The sequence below is a fragment of the Crocuta crocuta genome, unplaced genomic scaffold (assembly GCF_008692635.1).
Source record: "Crocuta crocuta isolate KB4526 unplaced genomic scaffold, BGI_CrCroc_1.0 scaffold682, whole genome shotgun sequence".
Lineage (NCBI taxonomy): Eukaryota > Metazoa > Chordata > Mammalia > Carnivora > Hyaenidae > Crocuta > Crocuta crocuta.
In genome coordinates this window covers 169,398-188,036 of record NW_027533277.1, presented here as the reverse complement: position 1 = coordinate 188,036, position 18,639 = coordinate 169,398, and the positions used below count along the sequence as shown (strand labels likewise).

Sequence of the window (18,639 nt, the reverse complement as noted above, 5' to 3'; positions counted from 1 at the left end):
AGTGAGGTCAAGGACAGACTGGAGGTAGGTATGCTTATTCTCACGCGGGACCATTGAAAGGGACAATGACTTGCTGGGGGTCATAAAAGTTCTCCTAAATTTGGAGTCTAGGCAAAAGGATTTGATAGGGTGTGATGGCAGATGTCACCAGATGAGGCCAGCAGCTGTGACCCCTCTCCCGTGACCTCTGCTCTCCCTCTCACGCCCTCAGCCCCTGCATCTATAACCTCTGGGATTCGGACACTTGACTCTGGGATTCTGGGCTGCAGAGCCAACCAAGTCCTTGGCCGTGAGGAGGTGCTGCCCAGCGTGGCCTTGGAGTGGGCTGGGGAGCCATGCAAGGCTCCCCAGGACCGGAGGAGTTCACGGCATCCTTACTGCCCCCTCAGAGCCTGCCTTCCCTGGGGGGAATAGGGGATGTGGCTTCAAGATGTGAGTGGATCAGTGTGGGCAGCATCACCCAAGCCTTGGCCCACCTTCCCCACTGTCTAAGCACACGGCGTTGCACCCAAGAGCTGAGAGAACACTGTTGGCAGAAGCTTGTGTTCGGCCATCTACCCCCTCCTCCCTGCCCCCCATGCCCATGGTGAGCCCATTCTCCCCTAAGTCGTGGTGACTCAATGCAAAAAGGCAGCGACTGAATTGGGGTCTTTCCCTGGAGCCCAGCAGTAAAGACAAGGTGGGTGGGTCAGCAGGCAGACACACCGGCTTAATGGGCACAAAGGTCCTGGGTGAAGGTTTGGGTCCTAGCGCCTCCCCCACCCACCCAACCCGAACCCACTGACCCCTGGGTGGGTGGGGAAGGCAGCTAATGGGACTGTGCTGTTTGCTCAGGGCTCCATGGCCTGGCCTTGCGCCCAACAGTAGGGACAGGCGTGCAGCTTTCCGTTTAGATTTGAGGGTTGCCCTCCTATTCCCTGCCCACAGAGACAGCCCAGCCCTGCACCTAAGCTTCCCCCTCTCCCCCACACGTACCAACCCATGCACACGCATGCACACATGCACATACCACACACGCGCACACACACACACACACACACACACCTCATGCTGTCCTCCAGCTCTCTGAATCAGAGACACGTAGGAAAAAACAGACTCTGAAGCTAGGGAGTGACCCACACATACCAGTGACTCTAAATGCCCAGACACCCATGCCCCAGGCTATCAGGTCCCTGCTTTGCCCTGGGACTTTGCGTAAGCCAGGACTCTGGTCTCTTTCCAGTGGAAGGTTGGACTCAATGACGGTGATGGCTCCCAGCTTGCTCCTGGGGCAGTGGGGACAGGGATGGGCTGCGCTCTGTCATCCTTCTTGCCCGGTGCAAACCACCTCACCACGCTGGGCCCCCATCGGCCCCCGGGGATGTGGGAGCAGGTCTCAATCCGGCCACTGCCACTAATGGGCTATATGATCGTGGGTGATTTACTTTGTCACTTTGAGCTTTGTCTTTGTTTTTTGTTTTTTAATCTGTAAGATGTAGCCAAGAATACCTGCCCCACAGGTTTGAGGTGAGTTTACCTGGGCCCAGAAGGCCATCACAGCGAACAGAGGCTGCCTCTACCAGAGATTGCTGGAGAATAGCCTTGCAATATTGGGGGCATGTTTATACTAAAAAATAAAATTCGGTGCACCTGGGTGGCTCAGTCGGTTAAGTGTCCGACTTTGGCTCAGGTCATGATCTCATGGTTTGTGGGTTCAAGCCCTGCGTCGGGCTCTGTGCTGACAGCCAGCTCAGAGCCTGGAGCCTGTCTTCGGATTCTGTGTCTCCCTCTCTCTCTGACCCTCCGCTGCTCACGCTGTCTCTATCTCTCTCTCAGAAATAAATAAAACGTTAAAAAAAAATCTTCATTGTTTCTCTGAAATTCCAATTTAATGGGGCGTCCTGTCCTGTATTTTATTTGGTAACTCAATACAGATGTTGGGGGTGGGCCCTAGAACTCTCCAGTCTAGAACTCCAGAGGAGGAGTCTATGCAGTCCGAAGGGGCCATATCCTGCCCACAGCTGCACTATATGCCCAGGCCTGTGAGCTCGGAATAGATTAGACATCTTTGAAGGGCTATCCGAACAAAACAAAACATGGTGTCAGAGACTACGTGTTTGTATGTGTTTTTGCCACACTGAAAATACTTACATGTACTATTTGGCCTTTTACAGATAAAGTTTGCCAACCCACACTCTCAGTTTTCCTGTTTACATACCCATTCTGGGCAGGCTAGAGACTAAGCTGGAAGAGTGAGGAAAAGCTGAGTGTCCGGGAGGGAAAGACGCAGAAAAGATCCTGGGAGACGGGTGGGCGCTACTCTCTCCCTGTGGGGCCCGTCAGTCCCCAAGGCGGCCTGACTCCTCCCCTTCTCCCTCACGCCTAGTCTCTCAGGCTAGTCTGACCTGTCCGGGCCTTTCTATAAAAGGTCACCAGGTGTCCCAAAGTCCAAGGGAGGCCTCTCCATTCTCGGAAGGCCTCCCCTTCCTGGACTGGCCTGGGGGCAGGGAGAGAGACCCAGGCAGGCCGGGAGGGAGTTAACGCAGATGGAAGGCAGGTCTGCTGGCCTGTCTCTTTAAATCTCAGGTAATTTGGGAGGAGGGTGGGAGTGTCTGCACGCTCCCTCGCTCCCTCGCTCCCAGGAGGAGTTCCTAGGAGGAACCCAGCAGAGGGAGTCCCAGCTCTGCCAAGTGTAAGAACCTCAGAGCGCTGCTGTGGGGCTCTGGCGCCTCGGGGAGACTCCTCGGGGAGGGAGGGACCAGGAAGGTAGGAGACGGGACCTCTACAGGGAGAGGGCAGGCCGGCCCTTGGGGGTGCTGATGTGGCCCCACGGCTGAGTGCTCTGGGGGCCTGGCCTCGGCCTCAGCCCCCCAAGGAGCCGGCCCTACACCCCATGGGGTTGCCGCTGCCCAAGGACAAGGGGTTCATTCTCTGCCTGTGGAGAAAATTGTGTAGATGGCTCCAGAGACGGGAGTCCTGGGCTCAGAGCCGAGATGAGCAGAACCTACAGCAGCAGAAGAGGTAAGCTTCCATCTGCTCCCCCACCCCCACGCCTGCCCCTCACCCCCTCCCAGCTCTTCCTGCCCCTCCCCCCACGCCCTGCCTTCCTCCTTTCCACCTTCCCCTCTCAGTCTCTGTTCGGCACCTGGGTTTGTACAGACTGCACTTCCAGGCCTGGCTCCTTGGGAGCATTTTGTCTTGAAGGTCTTAGCCTGTGGAGCTGGCTCGGCTCCCCAGGATGCCAGGCGGAAGGGGAGGGAGCCGCATGGACACAGGCACCCGCTATCTTTAAGATCCGATCTAATTCTGCAAGCCCCTTGTACTTCCCTCAAGGCTGGCCACCTTGCTGGGCCTTGGAAAGATGATGGCACCATAGGCCCGCCAGCCCAGGGATGCTGGGAGGTCAGCACAACGCCTGATAGCTCCGTTCCCTGTCCCTAGAGCAGCGTCTCCTGCAGAAACACAGAACACGGCCACATCCGCGTGTGGGGGTGGACGCATGAATGAATGAGGCAGAGCAGGCACTGCAGACATTAGTGACCACAGAGGACAGGAGGCGGCCATGGTTGCCATTCCGATGCACGATCACCACCATTAGGCGATGACCAAGGCTGAATGCCAGACACTGGGGTGATTTAGAGCCAAAGCTGGGACCCAGCCCTGGAGTTCATTAGCCTCTACTGGGGAGAGGGGTGTGGATGCCTGGCCACAATACCAGATGTACTAAGGACCCATGCTCACCTGAGAGGCTCTAAAGTGTGAGCCCCTGAACACTTCCCTAAAATCTGATGTCCCCACCCCCTAGGAGGGAGAGGAGAGGGGAGGGGGAAGCTGGAGGCCATGTTTGCGTGAGATGTCCTCTCCAAAGTCTCCACGGGTCTCCCTACCCAGGTGCTGGCGCCCTAGAAGGAAGTCCCACTGGGGTGCTCTCAGGAACCCTGAGAAGGCAGTTAATACGTGTGTCTTCATAGAGGAAAGCCCCAAGTTTTCGGACCTGAGGGTCTTTCTCCATCTCCAGGAACAGAGACCCGCCTGAGCCTGACAGGGAGCGCCTATGGTTTTTCTTCCTTTGCTCCAGGGTTCTGGGCTGGGGGTGTGTTCCTTTCTGAGCTTTGGCTTCCCCTCAGTCGGTCACACCAGCCGCCCACTTCTCTCCCCCCGGGCCTGGGAGAGCAGGGGCTGAGCGCATGTTTGGCTGATGACATCTTGAGGCACAGAATGGCATTGTTGTCGGAGAATAGGCCTCACTGGTTCCACTCTTCCTACCCACTCAGGACCCTGGGGCTGGGGGGCCAGACAGAGCACAGAAAGGCCTGGGGCCTGAAAGGAGCGGCAGAGTTGTTCTGTGTGCCATCAAGGGAGGGACAGAGACAGGGACCGCAGTCTGGCTGCCTCCACTCGTCTTTTCGGCCTCTGTTTCTTCTGAGGACCATCGGGTGGGCCTCCTTTCACGGCCTTGGGCCAGGAGGGCCTGATGTCACCCCTTTGAGGGATCCCTTCCTTTCTTGATCCCCCCTATCTGGTTCCACAGTTTCTCAGCCCCCTCCTTCCCTCCCAGAGCCTGGAGTATTGATTCCCCTCTGGGTGGGCGCTCCCAGGAAGGACACTGAAAATGCCAGAAAGGGAAGTGTCCTGAGCTTTGCCATCAACCGGCCTTAGGGGAGACTTGCCCATAACTGGGTAAACAGGAGATGACCATGTAAGTGGGAACAATACGGACAGGTGAGGAGGTGGGCTGATGGCGGAAAGCAGCAAGCAGCGTAACGAGCACCTATCTTGTCTTCTATAGCTCCAAACCTGTGGGAGGCAGTGCCGGTCTCCCCCTGAGAACAAAGCAGGCCCAAAGTGAGCAAGTGGTGAAGTCGGAATTCGTGCCAACAGCTCAGAGGGGCCTCTGGGTGGGGCGGGCGGATTCCAGGGAGTGGAGCATGGTTCAGTGAGAGGGAAAGGCTGTGTGGTCTCCCCAGGATGACCAGGAAGCAGCCCAGCATTCCTCTCACTCTAGCAGATGTGTCTTGGGTCTCAGTCTCACTGCCCCCTCTGATCAAATCCACAAAGTTGGGCCCACGCTGAACCATTACCTTTTTCCCATTTCTTCTTCGTCATCTCTCCCTGGACCTTGACTTGTCTTATTTCCTGAGATGCAACATACTAAAGACTTACGGAGCATAAAGCGCTCTGCTAGATTGGCAGAAAATGAACGTGACACCCCTGCTCTCAAGGGGCTCACATTCTCGTGGCCAAAATGCATCAGTATGCATCTACTTGGGTGACAGGTGAGCCTGGTGAGTGTCCTAAGAAGGATATAAGCACTTGTCATGGGAGCAGAGAGGACGACAGTGCGGTATCTGATTTATCTGATTCTGCCTGGTGCGGGGTGTGCTTGGAAACTCCCAGAGGCTGCTGGGACTTTCTCCCTTCCACTAGAGGGTGGGAAGGCAGTGACTGCAGTACGTTCTCCTCTGCTTAAACAGAGAGCTGTATAAACACGTGAAGTGATGTGTCTGTGAAAAGTAAACTGTGGGCCTCTCCAGTACACGGGGACCCTCCACCTCAGTGAGTACACCAGACGTGCGTGCTTGCAGCCACTTGTGCTGAGCAGCTGCACTTAGAAGGGCGGACCAATTCCAAGTCCGCAAATAACCACTTCCCTCCCAGCTCTGGCTTCCTTATCTGGCCGCCAAGAACCTGAGCAGGAGGGAGGCAGCCCACAAGTGGCCAGTGCATGTTTCTTCCCCACACATGACTGCTCTTTCCCTCGTCTGTGGTCACTGCTCTGGGCTGAACCCCCCTCCCCCTGAGAAAAATCGGGAAGAGCCATAAACTAGAAGAACCACATAATTTAGCAGTGAGAGCCCGAGGCTAGGTTCTTGGCCCAGCATTCTGCCTTTAACTCTGTGTGATCTTCTAGCAACAATTTGGTTGTGCTGCCTCAGTTTCCTTTTCTGAAAAATGAAAGAGTCATTCAGCCTATGCCACAAGGTTGTAAGGAGCAAAAGTGAGCATATCCTTACGACTCTTATACCCTTTTGGAGGCTGAAAAGCACATTTAACAAATGGGATTACTGTGATGAAAAAAAAAGACCAAACACACAATAGTCAAAGGCCACACCCAATGTTGGCAGAAGTTCGGGGAGCTGGGTACCTCCTTCCTATCAGAGCATATCCTCCTGGGAACCTGTGCTCTGAGCGCCACATCTCGTGTGCCCTCCCCTTCCCAAATGGCACGCTTGTCTGACAGTGTGTTTGGAGAAAACCCAGTGTGACCCACGTCCGTGGACACAGCTCCTTGTGCCTCTAAGCCCTCGCCCAAGCCTGATCCACAGAGACTAGGGACAGGGAAATGGCCAGTGGGGTCCCAGTCCCAGCTCTGCCTCTGACTTGTTTGGACAGGTCACCTCGGGACTCCAGGCCTCTTTCTCCATCTGTGACATGACCAGATAGTTTAGATTTCTAGCAGCCTTCTAGCTCGAAAATTCTGATTTGAATTCTCCAAAGGCGCTCTGAATCTTGTCTTGTTTCCAGCAACCAAATGCAGAACTTGGCTCATGTGCACACAGGCATGTATACATTCTCAAGAAGGAAGAGGTTAAGCTCAGACTTCAGCTCAGGTCATGATGTCACAGTTTGTGGGTTCAAGCCCCATGTCCCCACATTGGGCTCTGGGACAGCTCAGACTGAAGCCTGCTTCAGATTCTGTGCCTCCCTTTCTCTGCCCCTCCCCTGCTTGCTTGCAGACTCTCTCTCACTCACTCTCTCTCTCTCTCTCTAAAATAAACAGATCAAAACAAATAAACAAACAAAAACAAACAAAAAAGAAGGAGAGGGGAGGACAGAGTACAAGGAGAAAGCTAATGAGATCTTTTCTGCTGGCCCAGAGGGGAACCTCAGTGATTTGTTTATTATGTAAAACAATGGGTAGGTTTTGTAATATGGTTTTCACCAGTTTAATGCTGAACAAAACCATTCAATTTTATAATTGTCCAGCAAAATAATGCATGCTAAATTCTGAAAACAGCTTTCATACTGCTATAATTTCAGATTTTCTCTAAAATTTCTTTTTGCTGCTTAATCAGCAAGGGCTTAAAAGGCTTTACCTTTTTGTTTCTCTCTTAAATATTTAACAATTTGTAAGAAAACATGTATAGGGAGTTTCTCATTCTTTTTAATGTGAAGGGTCCTCTTTATTTTAAATTCTTTTTACATTTATTTATTTTTGAGAGATAGAGTGAGACAGAGCATGAACAGGGGAGGGTCAGAGAGAGAGGGAGACACAGAATCTGAAGCAGGCTCCAGGTTCTGAGGAATCTGTCAGCACAGAGCCTGACGCGGGGCTCGAACCCACAAACTGTGAGATCATCACCTGAGCCAAAGTCAGACACTTAACTGACTGAGCCACCCAGGCGCCCCAAGAGTCCTCTTTTTTTTAAAAAAATTTGTTTATGAACAATTCTAGCTATAGGCCAGGAATTCCCTACCTTGGCAGATGGACATTTTGGACAGAATAATCTTTGTTATGGGAGACTGCCCTGCATAAGACACTTCTTAACAGCATCCCTGCCTTCTACCCACTAGATGCCAGTAGCATCCCTCCACTCTACCCCTGTTGTGACAACCAAAAATGTCAACAGGCATTACCAAGTTCCTTGGCAGGGGGAGTCACCTCTGGTTGAGAGCCACAGCTCTAAACCACCATCTGTAAATAGCAATGTTAAGTATTCTATTACATAAAGTAAAAATTTCCCCTGGAAGGGACCAAGTATAATTTAACCATCCAAACCAGAAGACATTTTATCAGTATCTCCTCTTCCTGCCCTGGGGAGGTGTCTAGCAGAGACCTGGTAAAGATTTTGCTCCAGATCTAAACTCCTGTGCTGGGTTACTGTGGTAGAAACTATTTGTGTCTCAGGCACAAGAATATTTGGATGGGTCTGCTCTTGTGCCTTTTTTCTAAAAGGGTCCCAAGGGTAGTCAAGTTTTGGGGGGTCCAACTGACTGCCAAGAGGGCTGGCTGTCTGAGTGGGAGCTTTCTCTGCTGTCCCCTTGTGGCCCTATGATGCCATTGCAGGTAATTGCCCCGTCGGATCCCCTGGGAACCATTTCTACACTGCCCCCTTTTTTGCTAGATTCTGGAGTTTGCCACCCAGAAGAGAGCAGTTCTCTACAAACATTGCCAGATAAGATTCAGGACATGGAGTTAAATTCGAATTTCATTTAAGGGATCACTAAGTTGTTAGTATGTCCCGAATGTCCTGTGGGACATAGCTATATTAAACAAGTATTGGTTGTATATCTAAAAGTAAAATCTAACAGATCATCCTGTATTTTTATTTGGTGAATTTGGCAAGCTTCAGTGGACAGTAACTCCTTGTTCTTTCCTGGGCTGCTAGGGCAGTCAGCAAGGTCAGAAAAAAGATCTCGTGGGAATGGAGGCTTGTCGGGGACATTTGTGGGCTTCAGAGACATGTTAAGGACCCAAAGGGAAGTCAGGCCTTCCACCAACTAGCCTCTCCACTCATGTTTTAGGAAGTAGGGAGCAGAACCCTACACTTGGGTAAGATGTCCCCTTGGGTCCATTTCTAACTTTGCCATTAACTATAGTCAAAATAGGCCATAAAGGCAGAAACTAATTGAAAGAAGGCAGAGAAAGGAAACAGAGATGAGAAAGTGGCTGACGTCTGCCCATAAGCACCCCTTGTGTAGAGGAAAGATAGTACTAATCACAACACACAGAGAAAGATGCGAAAATAAAGGGCCAGACTATATAGTGTGGAAAACTTCCTGGGGAGGATGTGTGTGTGTGTGTGTGTGTGTGTGTGTGTGTGTGTGTGTGTTGGGGAATAGGGCTGGCTCTAGAATATTTATAGAGGAGGGGTTTGGGCAAATTGTTGGAAAAGCAGTGGTGGTGGTGAAGGGGTGTAGAAAATTTGCTTTGCAGCTGTGTTTGTATACCAAGCGTACTGTTTTTTACTTAGATTATATGTTTGCCTAAGGTTGGCTTAGAGGGTGGCCAATGGAGATAATAAGCAGGGGCAGTAAGGCCAAACTACCTTCTGGCACTGCTACAAACTCATTCATTCTGCAGATGGTGGTAGAGTGTCTACCATATGCAGAGCACATCCCTAGGCATTGGGGTGACAGAACAGAAATGAACAAGGTGAGGTGGAGGCACTAGATTCCAAGTGGAAGTTACATATGGCACAAGCATCCGTAGAATAGAGTGTTCTGGGGGACGGTGAGGCCAGAATATCAAGAATAAGGAGTGAAGGGGAGGAGGAGGGAGTGGAAAAAAAGGTGCACAGAGGCTAGAAAGGACCTCTGTATTCCTTCTCTGTGAGCATCTAAGTACCTATTAGATTTTTCTAAGTTGCGATGGCACTGCCATTTAGAGGGTGTACCCTGGCAGTGTGGAGAAAGATGGATTGGGGGTAAATAGGGCACAGGGAAACACGTTGGAATATTTTGCTAATGAGGGGCAGATTAGAGTATTGAAGACATGCACTGATGAGGGTCAGTAGGGACGAGGAGGTAGGGATTGAATGTTGAATTAACAAAGCCTGGTGGCTCTCCAGGTGGCATGGGGGTGGGGGTGGGGGAGCTGGGGCCAACAGTCTGGGGAATGTGAGTCTTGTGCCCCTTCCTCTTCTCCTGATCACCCTCCCGTCCCAGCTCTTGGAGTTGATTTCCTGCCAGCCCCAGTACTTCAGTGTGTGAGCTTCCATTCACATAGTCGGCCATCTATGGATAAATGGCGTTATTTCATTTAGATCCCATAGAAAGACCAAATGGCTCTGGGCCAAGAGAGAATTTGAATAAAGGGAGCCCCGTGGGTCTTAGTTGGGCTAAGTTTTTATGATAATATAGGTTTTAGTTCACTGTAGGAGTAAAACGCAAGAGGGTTTAATGAGTCAGAGAAGATGCTTTCTTTTCTTTTTTTTGCCTAAAACAAGTGAGAAGCAGACAGGAAGTAGGAAGACACTGTACTCTGACTTAGGGGTCAGAACAAAAAGGACCCACTGTTACTTTCTGATTCAGCTCTGAGGATGCTGTTGTAGGAAAGAAAGTGCCAGATCAATGGGCTTTGCTGAGAAGGTTTAGAAAGGAGAGCATCACGCCACTGGAGAAAATCTGCTGGCCTCTACATGTTGACTTTCTTCACAAATATGAGAGAGGAATTCCTTGTACCCTTAGTCCATGAAAACAAAGCTTATCTGGGCGGGTAATCACAGGGCACTTAGTGAAGCTCAACAGGGTTGCTCCAGAGGTCAGTAGGTCAGGAGGTGAATGAGTACTTTAACTCCTCTCCTCCATACCCGATATACACAGATAACACATTCACACGTACACACATGTTCTGGTCCCAGCACTCAGAGGATAGGAAACCAGTCACTGATTCTCTCCCACACAGGCTGAAAGGGGAAACAGTTGGTTTGGGGGTAACTAACTGGTCAAGAAAAAAAAAATCAGGCAACCCTCGGTACCCTGCTGACCTCACTTCCCTGGATCAAGTTCAGTGTCACGAGGTGCACATGTTTACATCTGATGGAGCCAAGCCATCAGGCCTCTCTGCACAAGGGGGCCTGCTCACTATTGCCACCTTCCCAATTCCTTCCCTTGTAGGATCTGGGAGTCTCCTCTCCTTCTAGCTGCCAAGGAGAACAACGTCCAGGCTCTCAACAAGCTACTCAAGTATGAGGCCTGCGAGGTGCACCAGAGAGGTAAGGGGCAGAGCGCTTGGCCCCTGTCACACCTATACACGTGGCTCCCAGTAGAGCCCCGGACCTTCTGTGGTGGGCCCCTAAATGCCTATCGTCACCGTTCCCCTGCTCCACGGAAGCCATAGGACTCTTCTTTCTGTCAACACCAGGAGCCATGGGGGAGACAGCGCTGCACTTAGCAGCCCTTTACGACAACCTGGAGGCCGCCATAGTGCTGATGGAGGCTGCCCCGGAGCTGGTCTTCGAGCCCATGACATCAGAGCTGTACGAAGGTGAGGGTGCTGCATATTTTAAGTCAGTCTCTGCAGTGGATTAACTTGGGGCAACTAAAGAGGGTTTCATTCCTCCCGCCATCTCCCTTTTTTCTTGTCATCCTCACTGCACACCATTAGAACACCAACCCCCCGCCCCCAAAATGCAAGGGGAGAAAAAACAGCAGCTGGCTTCCCTGGGGACCCTGCTAGATCTGGGGCTCTGTCCCTCCTCCCCCACCATCAGGCTAATGGGGTGAGGACTGGGTGTAGATATGGGAGGGAGCCTTGCAGGATCCTGGGGACAGACCCCATGACTGAGGCTCTCTCTGGGCCAGGTCAGACCGCACTGCACATAGCCATCGTGAACCAGAACGTGAACTTGGTGAGAGCCCTCCTTGCCCACGGGGCCAGCGTCTCTGCCAGAGCTACAGGCACAGCTTTCCGCCGCAGCCCCCGCAACCTCATCTACTTTGGTGAGAGCAGGGCCAGGGCTGGGAGGAAGGGGGATGGGGAGGTGGGCAAGAGCAAAGGGAGGGTGGGTGGAGGAGGGCTCCAGCCCTGGAAAAGTGGAAGGGGTCAGGCCTTCTAGGACTTAAGGCCAGAGCCAAGTCTCCCCGTGACACATACTCCGTCCCTGCCTCTGCTTCTGCTGACAAGTGTCCCCAGGCCCAGAGCTGAGATGTGGACGGAAGGAGGCAATCACTCGGGAACACTGCCCACCCCCCCAGCCCATTGAGCACTCATGCCACGGAGCCCTCTGTGTCCACAGGGGAGCACCCTTTGTCCTTCGCTGCGTGCGTGGGCAGTGAGGAGATCGTGAGGCTGCTCATTGAGCATGGAGCCGACATCCGGGCCCAGGACTCCCTGGGTAAGAGCCGGGGTGCTGGGGGGCTGTGAGGGCAGGGGCCGGGACAGCCCGCAGGCCCACCCCAGGGTGGGCAGGGGAACAGCGGGGACTTTAGCCCAATGGCTCCGTGACGCCGGCGTCCTCCCCCAGGAAACACCGTGTTGCACATCCTCATCCTGCAGCCCAACAAGACCTTTGCCTGCCAGATGTACAACCTGCTGCTGTCCTACGATGGGCGCAGGGAGCACCTGCAGTCCCTGGACCTCGTGCCCAATCACCAGGGTCTCACCCCCTTCAAGCTGGCCGGAGTGGAGGGCAACACCGTGGTGAGGGGCACTCCCCCGGCCCCGTGGCGTCCGTCCAAAGACCCTTCCTCCCCAACTGCCCAGAGGGTTGGGAGCCTGCTCAGCCTCAGGGCCTCCTGACTCGGAGGCTTTGAGAATGTCACTTCAGAGCATCAGCTCTGGGACCCCGGAGCTCTGTTCCCTTTGCTTGTCTTCCTCGTTCAGATCTTTATAGGGTCCGTGGGAAAGAAGGATAACCAGAAAAAAGGAGGCTCACGCAACGAACCGTCCGTTAGTCCCAAGGAGTGGGTCACAGCCTTCTTCAGCGGTGCAGACCCCCAGCCAGCTTCTCACACTGACCCTCTGACTGCCCGCCGTTCCTCACAGATGTTCCAGCACCTGATGCAGAAGCGGAAGCACATCCAGTGGACCTACGGGCCGCTGACCTCCACTCTCTACGACCTCACCGAGATTGACTCCTCGGGGGATGAGCAGTCTCTCCTGGAACTTATTGTGACCACCAAGAAGCGGGAGGTATGGGTCGTACGGTCAGAAAGCAGCTGGCGAGGGAAGTCAGGGTCTCCCAGGTGCCCGCTCTATTTCCTTTCTGTCGCAGGCTCGCCAGATCCTGGACCAGACCCCGGTGAAAGAGCTGGTGAGCCTCAAGTGGAAGAGATACGGGCGGCCGTACTTCTGCGTGCTGGGCACCATATACCTGCTGTACATCATCTGTTTCACCATGTGCTGCGTCTACCGCCCCCTCAAGCCCAGGACCAGTAACCACACTGGTCCCCGGGACAATACCCTCCGACAGCAGAAGCTACTTCAGGTGACGCCCTAGGGGCGCTGAGCCTCAGGGCAGGATTCAGCTCCCTGCCCTTTCTCAGACCCACAGCGCTTACCTGTTCTCCAGCCCCCATTTCTCCTCTCACCCAGCTCTCAATTACGTAGGCACAAACCCAAAATACGGGTGCACAGAAACACACATGTGCTCAAAGAGAAGGGTTTCAAAGAGCCCAGCCTACCAGGTTAAAAAGAATCCGACAGGGCTGGTGACCCTATGCAGGAGACACGGACTTGTGCCCAGGGGGAGGCAGGCCGGATGCATGGGGCCCCTGAGTGCTCTGACCCCGTTTCCCCCGCAGGAGGCCTATGTGAGCCGTGAGGATAACATCCGCCTGGTGGGGGAGCTGGTGACTGTCATGGGAGCTGTGATCATTCTGCTTGCAGAGGTGAGGAGTGGGCAGGATCTCGGGTGAGGCTGTCGGGCCCAGGGATCCAGCCCGAGCCTCTGTCTACAAGTGCCTTTGTGCTTCCCGGTCTCTCTCCAGATTCCAGACATCTTCAGGGTGGGGGTCACTCGCTTCTTTGGACAGACCATCCTCGGGGGGCCATTCCACGTCCTCATGTGAGTCTCCTTGCTTTCCTTGAGGCCCCTCACTCACTCCCTGGATTCCTGAGCCCTGGACGATCCCTGGGGAAAATTAACTCCAGAGATCCGTCTCCAGTGATACGTGTAGCCTTGTGTCTTGAACTTGGGAAGGCCGAATCTGAGTGTGTGGGTGCTGTCACCTCAGTGTCTCTTGCGTCCCCACGATGATCCCAGTCTCCTCTCATTCCCCCTCTGCTCCCCACCCCCAGCATCACCTATGCCTGCATGGTGCTGGTGACCATGGTGATGCGGCTCACCAATGCCAACGGGGAGGTGGTGCCCATGTCCTTCGCCTTGGTGCTGGGCTGGTGCAATGTCATGTACTTCGCCCGAGGATTCCAGATGTTGGGCCCTTTCACCATCATGATCCAGAAGGTCCGTGCCTCCCCCTGAGCTTTCTAGAGAAAGGTCCTAGGGCAGGGATTGCTGCAGACGTGTTTCTAAAGGACCAGATACTAGATCGGAAGGTTTGGCAAGCCACATGTGGGCTCTATTCCATTTTCATTTCTTTTCCTCCTCCTTTTTTGTTTTCTCAATCCTTTAAACTTTAAAATTTCTCAATCCTTTTACATTTAAAAATGTAAAAACCATTCTTAGTTCAAGGGCCATACCCAAGCAGGCAAAGCAGATTTGCCACGCAGCCATAGTTTGCTAACCCCCGGAGGGCGGAGCTGTGGGACTTCTCAGGGTTAGTCTAGTGAGAGGCCGCCAGGGGCAGTTGCTCAGGGGATCCGTATGGAGGTATCTTCCTTCCCCTCCTCCCTTTAGATGATTTTTGGCGACTTGATGCGATTCTGTTGGCTGATGGCTGTGGTCATCCTGGGCTTTGCCTCAGGTAAATCATGTCTGGGAAGGGGCCACGAGAGAGGGAGGTTGGAGGAGGCTGGAGAGCCCAGAATGCCTGTGGATAAATTTGGCGGAAGCTGGGAGGGAAGGCAGGGAGGGGAGGCTGTAGGGTCTGAGGATGGAATATGCCTGGAGGGGAGTCAAAACTGGGAGTGCTTCCAGACGTGACTCTTGGGATCACGCTAAGCCATATTGAAAATAAGGGAATATAAGAACCCAATGCATGGAGCACGGAAGGCTGGACGGGGATACTGGATGCAGAAGAGGGGCACAGGGCTGGAATGGGCAGCAAAGAGCTGGCTGTGGTCCAGTCTCCTACGTGGTTGCCATGGTAACTCTCACCCCCTTGGGTGGAGCAGCCTTCTACATCATCTTCCAGACAGAGGACCCGAACGAGCTGGGCCATTTCTACGACTACCCCATGGCACTGTTCAGCACCTTCGAGCTGTTCCTCACAGTCATCGACGGGCCTGCCAACTATGACGTGGATTTGCCCTTCATGTACAGCATCACCTACGCCGCCTTCGCCATTATCGCCACGCTGCTCATGCTCAACCTCCTCATCGCCATGATGGGTGACACTCACTGGCGGGTGGCCCACGAGCGGGATGAACTCTGGAGGGCGCAGGTGAGCCCCCCGGTGGCCGGGAGGTCTGTTGCAGGTCATTCCCTCCCAGCCAAAGAGGGAAAGGAGCTCAGACAGAAGCAGGATATTTTGACCCCACGTAGGTTGAGACCGTAGAGATGGTTACCACCGCGGTACACAAAATCACAGAGTGTTCGCAATACAACTGAGTAATACCCGAACAGCTGGAAAGAATTCCTCATCACTTCCTCAAAAAGTAAAACCTCAGGCTTTTCTAGAAGAAGCAACATGAAATACAGCTTATGGTGGCTGAAAGTGCATTTAGGAAATCAGTCTGTGAAATCTGACACAGAAAAATTGGACAGGTTAAAAAACAAATGCTACCAAAACTTCCCAGAGGAGCGGAAGTTATCTTCGGTCAGATCATGATGGAGACAGAAGACCGCTAAATGAGTCAAAGCACCATTTGAAAATATACTTAGAAAATAATTTCTAAGTATAGAAATATACTTATTTCTTCTTTTTTATTTTCCACAAAAATAAAAATGCAAATCCCCCAATTTGAATGCTACTTTGCTGCGCTGTGTAGAAAACTGTTAAAAGGCCTTCGATTGGCTAAACGGGGTTTGCTCAGGAAAATGTTTTTCCATGCACATGTATTGATATTCAATTTCTTAGTAGGATGTGGGCATTTTTTAATGGACTTTATGTCTGTAGGGTCAAAATATCCTGTGGCCCTGAGGATCCCTTTCTGTCTGCTCTGCCCTCCTCTGTGTCTTCTTGGAGCGGGGCCTCTCAATCTCCTGCACGATCCGCATGGATGTCAGGTCACGGGGTAAAGAGTTGTGGGCTCATGGCCCATGGACTNGGGGGGTGTTGTTTGCTGCCTCTTCGAGGCCTGAGCTCCTCTGTTTCCCAGCTACTGCTCAGCTGTCCCCCCTCCGCCCATGCCCTCTCCTCTTCCCACCGTCCTCAGTCGATGTCTCAGTCGGCACCCAACCTGTGACGGCCCCTCTGTCCCCGCACGCAGGTGGTGGCCACCACGGTGATGCTGGAGCGGAAGCTGCCCCGCTGCCTGTGGCCGCGCTCGGGGATCTGCGGGCGCGAATACGGGCTGGGGGATCGCTGGTTCCTGCGGTGAGTTCCTGCCGGGGCTGGACAGCCCCCTGCCCCCGGGGAGGGGGGGGCTGTGCCCGTTGACCCGCGTTGACCTGAGGTCCCCTACGGATGCCTGCTGGACGCTGGACACTGAGCCGCTGGCAGCCCCCGTGCCCGCAGCAGCCGCAGGGAAGGGAGCAGGCCCGTCGTGGTGGACGGGGCGGGCGCAGGACACCGGCACGGTCCCCCTCACCGCCTCGCTCTCCACAGGGTGGAAGACAGACAGGACCTCAACCGGCAGCGAATGCGGCGCTACGCACAGGCCTTCCACAGCCAGGGCTCCGAGGACCTGGACAGAGCCTCGGACGAACTGCCGCTGGACCACCCGCCGGGCCCCCACCTGTCCCTGTGCACCCCCTCAGTGTCCCGAAGTACCTCCCGCAGCAGCGCCAACTGGGAGAGGCTTCGGCAAGGCACCCTGAGGAGGGAGCTGCGGGGGCTGGTCAACAGGGCTCTGGAGGACGGCGAGGGCTGGGAGTACCAGGTCTGAGCCCGCTCTGCCCTCCGGTGCCCGCAGCTGCTCCCCTTTTCCTGGGGGCGTCAAAACGCAAACCCCAGACACCCGGAGGTCTAAGCTCCCAGGGCCAGGGGGAAAGCAGAAGGCATGCCCTCCCGGGACCGCAAGCTGGGCATCGCTGCCCTGGCCTCCACCACTCGGGCCTCCACTACCCGATCAGCTCTGGGGCCAACAGAAAGCAAGGAGGGGGGCGGCCCTCGCCTCGCCCCGAGCCCGGGGCTGCTGCCAGTGAGGACCAGGCTGCGTGGCTCTTCTGCCTTACTGAAGTACTCTGCACTGTCAGAGCAAAGCACTTTAAGGACAGGCTTGCCGCCTCTGCCCCAGCGTCATGGCGGGAAGGGGACAGTCCTTCCCAGGGTGCTCCAGACAGCTGGGCGGGGGGAGGCACGTGGAAAGCACGAATGAGGGGGACAGGAACCGCTTTGGGGGTGGGGTAAAGCTGGTCGAGCCTTGCCACCTTCTACCTTCCAATAAAGTCGTTCCCTGCTCTGCTCCCCAGCGCATTCAGCTCTGCCACGTTGCCTGCGGGCAATGGCCCTGGGCTCCTCCTCCAGGGCCTTCCCAGCCCTTCCTCGCAGGCTCGGCCCTCACCACACTACCACCTGGCAAAGTTTCTTCTTTCCCTTTAATGCAGGGGGGGGTGGAGGAGGGCGGAGGAGGACTAGGGATCGAGGCTTCCGGGGGGGTCGGGTGCAGTGTGGCAGGCACTCTGGAGGAGACCGAGACAGAGACTGGCTCTCACATCGCATGTGGCTCCTGGGATCTACGTCCAGGGCCGTCCAGGGCATCGCCCGCCCGTGCACAGCTGGAGCCCGGGCCTCAGACCTCCACTGAGCCCGGCCGCGTCAGGTGCTGCTGCAGGAGCTGAATGTTGTATAGCAGTTTCTTCTGGTGGCCGGCCAGGGTGATGCCCAGGGCAGGCAGGTCTCTGGTGGGGAAGGAGGGCATCACGTCTGGGCTGGCTTCTCGGAGGGCCCCGGCGTGACCCCTGGCCCGGGGCCCAGAGGAATCCCCACCCCACCACGCTCCCTGCTTACTCCAGGCTCAGCTGGGCCACATCAGTGAAGGTGCAGAGGCCAAACTTGGAGAAGTTATCTTGGTAGCATTCCAGTCCAATGGCCGAAAGCCAGGCCTGGGGCGAGTCCAGAGAAGGAAAGTCCAGGGCCACGGGGTTCAGGAGGGCCTGGGAAGGTCTAAGTGGGGGGAGGGGGTGTCAAAGTCTCCCCTTCATTCTACTCCCCTCTCCTCGGTTGGGTTTCAGTTTGTAGCCACCCTCCCTGGCTGTCCCAGGCTCCAGCCCCCATCTCCAGACCTGTCCCCAGGGCCCCCGTCAGCCTGTAGAGTGTCTGGCTTTCGGATCATCTTGTCAAACGCGGCCACCAGCTGGTCAAAATGGGGCCGCTGGGTACGGTCCTTCTGCCAAGTGTCTAGCATAAGCAGATGTAGTCCAGGAGGGCAGCCTGGAGGTGGGGGAAGCCGGAACTCCTGTTCTATTGCATTTAGCACCTGGGGGTTAGAGGAGGACGGCGGTGATGAGAAGCTCCCGCTGGTGGAAGGCAGTATCTTGCTGGTTAGGTTAGTGGGTGGGCTGGGATCAGGCGGAGCAGGAAGTTAGGGTGGGGAAGGGACTTAACAATATGGAAGCCAAGAGAACTTCCTATGTGAGCGGATTAGAGAACAGAGGCTCAGAACGTACGAGTCTGTGAGGCTGGTGGATTGGAAGGATGGGGATGGGGGATCAGCAAGGTCTAGGTCGAGAGCTCACCTCCTGGTCACTCATGTCCCAGTAGGGCCTCTCTCCATAGCTCATTACTTCCCACATGACTATCCCAAAGCTCCAGACGTCACTGGACGTTGTATGTTTTCCGTGAGCGATGACCTCCGGGGCTGCCCATCGAAGCATACAACTTGGGCCCTGAGGGGTGGGGTTGGAAGTAACAGTAGCAATAATTAGTGCAGTGGCCACATTAACTGAGCAACTGCTGTGTGCTCAGATGTCTGCCCGGCGTTCTCTCCTG

General features: G+C 54.5%; 2 protein-coding genes across 2 annotated transcripts in view; one reads left to right on the top strand and one right to left on the bottom strand.

Annotated features, from left to right (window-relative positions):
• Positions 1-2,872: 2,872 nt before the first annotated feature.
• On the top strand, positions 2,873-16,890 carry TRPV6 (transient receptor potential cation channel subfamily V member 6). Its single transcript, XM_077747886.1, has 15 exons — positions 2,873-3,000; positions 10,600-10,697; positions 10,847-10,969; positions 11,287-11,424; positions 11,721-11,819; positions 11,949-12,124; positions 12,470-12,616; positions 12,699-12,911; positions 13,228-13,314; positions 13,414-13,490; positions 13,724-13,889; positions 14,283-14,349; positions 14,720-14,988; positions 15,977-16,083; positions 16,315-16,890. Exons 1-15 carry the CDS (start codon positions 2,873-2,875, stop codon positions 16,592-16,594), a joined length of 2,175 nt encoding a protein of 724 aa, XP_077604012.1. The 3' UTR covers positions 16,595-16,890.
• Positions 16,891-17,228: 338 nt separating this feature from the next.
• EPHB6 (EPH receptor B6) overlaps positions 17,229-18,639 on the bottom strand; it is a 7,387-nt gene continuing 5,976 nt past the window's right edge. The window contains exons 13-16 of the mRNA XM_077747887.1: positions 18,387-18,536; positions 17,934-18,127; positions 17,659-17,814; positions 17,229-17,549 (exon numbers count right to left, since the gene is read on the bottom strand). Of these exons, the coding sequence (XP_077604013.1) occupies positions 17,441-17,549; positions 17,659-17,814; positions 17,934-18,127; positions 18,387-18,536 (609 nt within the window). The 3' untranslated portion in view covers positions 17,229-17,440. The remainder of the gene's footprint in view (positions 17,550-17,658; positions 17,815-17,933; positions 18,128-18,386; positions 18,537-18,639) is intronic.